The sequence below is a fragment of the Phoenix dactylifera genome, chromosome 12 (genome assembly GCF_009389715.1).
Source record: "Phoenix dactylifera cultivar Barhee BC4 chromosome 12, palm_55x_up_171113_PBpolish2nd_filt_p, whole genome shotgun sequence".
Lineage (NCBI taxonomy): Eukaryota > Viridiplantae > Streptophyta > Magnoliopsida > Arecales > Arecaceae > Phoenix > Phoenix dactylifera.
Genome location: NC_052403.1, coordinates 138,446 through 141,892, shown reverse-complemented (window position 1 = coordinate 141,892; position 3,447 = coordinate 138,446). Strand labels below are relative to the sequence as shown.

At 43.0% G+C, this 3,447-nt stretch overlaps 1 protein-coding gene across 1 annotated transcript; it reads right to left on the bottom strand.

The window, feature by feature from the left end:
* Positions 1-414: 414 nt before the first annotated feature.
* LOC103698790 (putative receptor protein kinase ZmPK1) lies at positions 415-3,185 on the bottom strand. Its single transcript, XM_008780839.4, has one exon. It carries the CDS (start codon positions 3,107-3,109, stop codon positions 641-643), a length of 2,469 nt encoding a protein of 822 aa, XP_008779061.1. The 5' UTR covers positions 3,110-3,185; the 3' UTR covers positions 415-640.
* Positions 3,186-3,447: the final 262 nt, after the last annotated feature.

The window sequence follows — 3,447 nt, the reverse complement described above, 5'->3', positions numbered from 1 at the left end:
AATTTCATTATATTGTTGCAAGGATGGTGAACCCAGGGACCTTTTTCTTTTGAAAAAAAATTTGAGGGTGAGGGTGTCATACTATGATTGATGTACGTAATAACGCTGAGCCAAAAAAAAAAGAGTATAGATGACCGTGCTATACTATGAATGGGACATTAAATTGAGCATGTATTATGAATTCTTCAATAAGCTCCATTTAGATGGTTGATTGAAATTCCCCTCGCTCTCTCCTTCTCTCTTTCTTCCTGCCAATCTCCACCTTATAATGAATTTCTAAATGATCACTGATGTGGTGAAACCAACTGAGGAAGCTAGTCCATTCAATATGGTAAATGATAAGATAATTATAATGAGTGAAACCACTTTCGGCTCTTGAAACAGAAAAACGTTAATCCAAAGATATTATATTGGTAAATACTTAGAAGATAATTACTGCTACTAGCTTCATTTATTCCTTGTTAACTTACAGAAAGTCTAGACTACACATTAATACTCAGACGAGTTTACAAGTAGGAGAACAAACGCTGGATACAAGCTCGTAATTTGTCTTAGCAGCTTCCTACAAGGATTGCTTTCGACTAAGACTAAGATACATTACTTGATATTATGACTACATATTAACGATTTCATGCCCAACTTACTGGAAAGATGCTGCATGGGAGTTTAGCTCGTCATCAGATAAAAGGAGCATATGGACTACAGATTCCATGGATGGCCTTTTGCTTCTCTCATCTTCGAGGCAGCAGACTGCTATCTCCACCATCATCAATGCTTCCTTGCTGTTGAACTGTCCATCCAATCTGGAGTCAACAAAGTCGCAAATCCATGACTCTTGTCCGCTCTCCAAGTTCACTTTGAGCAACTCAAGCGACCTCCTCAGTACCATCTCTACCTCCTCCCCCCTACCAATTATCCAGTCTGAAACTCTAACCCCCTTCACTAACTCTAGAAGAACTACTCCATAGCTATAGACATCAACCTTCCCAGTGATTGGAAGACTCGAAGCCCATTCTGGAGCAATGTAACCCCTCGTCCCTTGGATACGTGATAAGTTTTGTCCAGATCCACCTCTATTTAACAGTTTGGCCAGTCCGAAATCTGCAATCTTGGGCTCAAAATTCTGACCTAACAATATATTCTCAGGCTTTACATCACAGTGGATGACCCACTCAAGGCACTCGTGATGAAGATAGGCCAATCCTTTTGCCACCCCTACCGCAATTTTAAACCTCTCACTCCATCTCAGAAAGCCGTCACCGTGAAATAAAACCTTGTCCAGCGAACCGTTCTCCACGAACTCAGAAACTAAGAGCCTGTGTGAGTGTTCTGAACAAAATCCCCACATTCTCACTAAATTCATGTGGTATATTCTCCCTATGAAGCTCAGTTCGGAATGAAATTCCTCCTCTCCTTGGATCACATCTTCCAACTTCTTGACTGCCGCCACCCTCTCATCATCCAAGACTCCCTTGTACACGGCTCCCGAGCCTCCCCTCCCGAGCTCTTCCTTGAAGTTTCGAGTAGCCCTTTTCAGCTCTTTGTAAGTGAATCTTCGAAATTGAGTAGACATCGCCCTATATCCTTCCTCCATGGGGGCTGACAGCTTCTCCCTCCTGAAAATAAACAACCAACCAAATGTAACAAAAAGGACTTCTATTACGAAAAAAGCTGATATGAACCCATAGAAATTGGCCCATTTTTTTTTCTCGGTGCTCCTTCCCCTTATATCCTTCCCGATGCTCACTTCTGGGTTGTTGCAAACAGGATCATGCCCTTGAAGACGAGGAGAGATTTTTGAGGCGTTTACAGATCTCGGTATTTTTAAGAATATGTTGTTACCGGCGCCTGGATAACTTTTTCCATTGTGGAGCTCAATTTTTGGAAAACAATCTCCGGTTCCCTTCTTATACCCAAACGCTTCGCATGAACAGTCCATTTTGCAAATCTTCCTGCATGCCCTGAATGACAGGGAAGAATTGTAATTGAAGTCATACCCCCAAAAATCTGTGTCGGGAAGTGCGAAAAATTGAACTTGATGAGATTGGTGGCAGGCGATGTTGTATTTGCGCTTGCAACCTTTGCTCCAATCGCTCGGGTCATTCACTTCAAAACCAGGAGGACAAGTACATTGGGGTGTCGGCGAGTAGACACAGATTCCATTCCTACCACACAGCGAATGTGCCAGACAGACCGATGAAAGAGCAACCCACGAAATCGACCACGTCTTCGTCGACTCATCCAAGCTGTACAGCCTAAGATTACCATCATAATCCAGAGTCATTCTCCTTCTAATCCCTGGACCCAAGTCAGAAGCTTTGAATGTCCAGTTATCGCTCGACACAAACTGCCCCATGTCATCAAGGACTGCATATTTACTGCCATTATAGGTTGCTCTGCCATTCTCCCACGCTTTATTTTCAGGATCAGGCCAGTAGACGCTAGCAAATTCCGGCGTATCATACATGAGTATCAAAACATTATTGCTGTCAAAATAAGATATATAGGGGCCTGAAGATAGTGATCCGTTAGCAGCAGCAGATACCAGTTTAGAATTTCTATTGAATACCTGGTTAGGGAGAAGAGTATCAGTAGGATAATCAAAGCTTTGCCATAGAATTGTACCATCTGGATCCTTCACAACAAGATTCCCAGTATCGAGAAGCTGCGTGTGAGCTTGAGTTGAGTTGGTGCTGGTGGTCCAAATGAGCGTGCCATCATAGTCGGTTAGAACCACATTCCCATCCTTGCGCATCGTAACTCTCGACCCATGACCATTCACAGGATTGTCACGGTTCACTGTCCAGACGATAGTCTTGGAGTTCAAGTTGGAGAACCAGATAGAGAAGGTGAAGGCATTCGAACCAACTTCGTGGAAGCCGCATGTGAATGAATTCTTTGGTGAGATGAGGATGTCTGAGTCATCCTCCACAGAAAGATAAGAATGTCTTGTCAGAGAGCTCCTAGGTGATGGAGATGCGAAAGTAAGGAGGAGCAGGAAGACGAGAAAGAGAAGGGTAAGGATGGTGGAAAGAGTAGGGTTTCTCATAGCAGAGAACTGAGTAGAACTGCAAAGAAGAAAGACAAACCAATACATGCCCTTGATCATAGATTTTGGGTCTGGTATCCTATGTTATAGTTGCTGGACCTTGAATTATTGTGTCGACCCCTCGGGAGCTGATTTGTCCAAGTGAATCGATAGGATATTTAAGGTCAAGCATGAGTCCTGACCCTTTGCGGTGCTTATCTTTCACGGTATGGAGCTATTCGTCGTTTGATAGCTATGATTCATTTGAATGGGAAAGCATCGTATTTCGGTGTCTAATGGGTGACTTGAGTGCCAAACACGGTAGGCAGTAAATATTGGTTCAATTTATATCCGAAGTCAAAAAGAAGGATCTTTCTGGAGGCTGATGTATCTAATATTTTTTTCAGCAACACCTCTTT

Bases quoted from the DNA above. Each gene is read 5' to 3' on its own strand.
- LOC103698790 (XM_008780839.4), bottom strand. From the start codon at position 3,109: ATGATCAAGGGCATGTATTGGTTTGTCTTTCTTCTTTGCAGTTCTACT.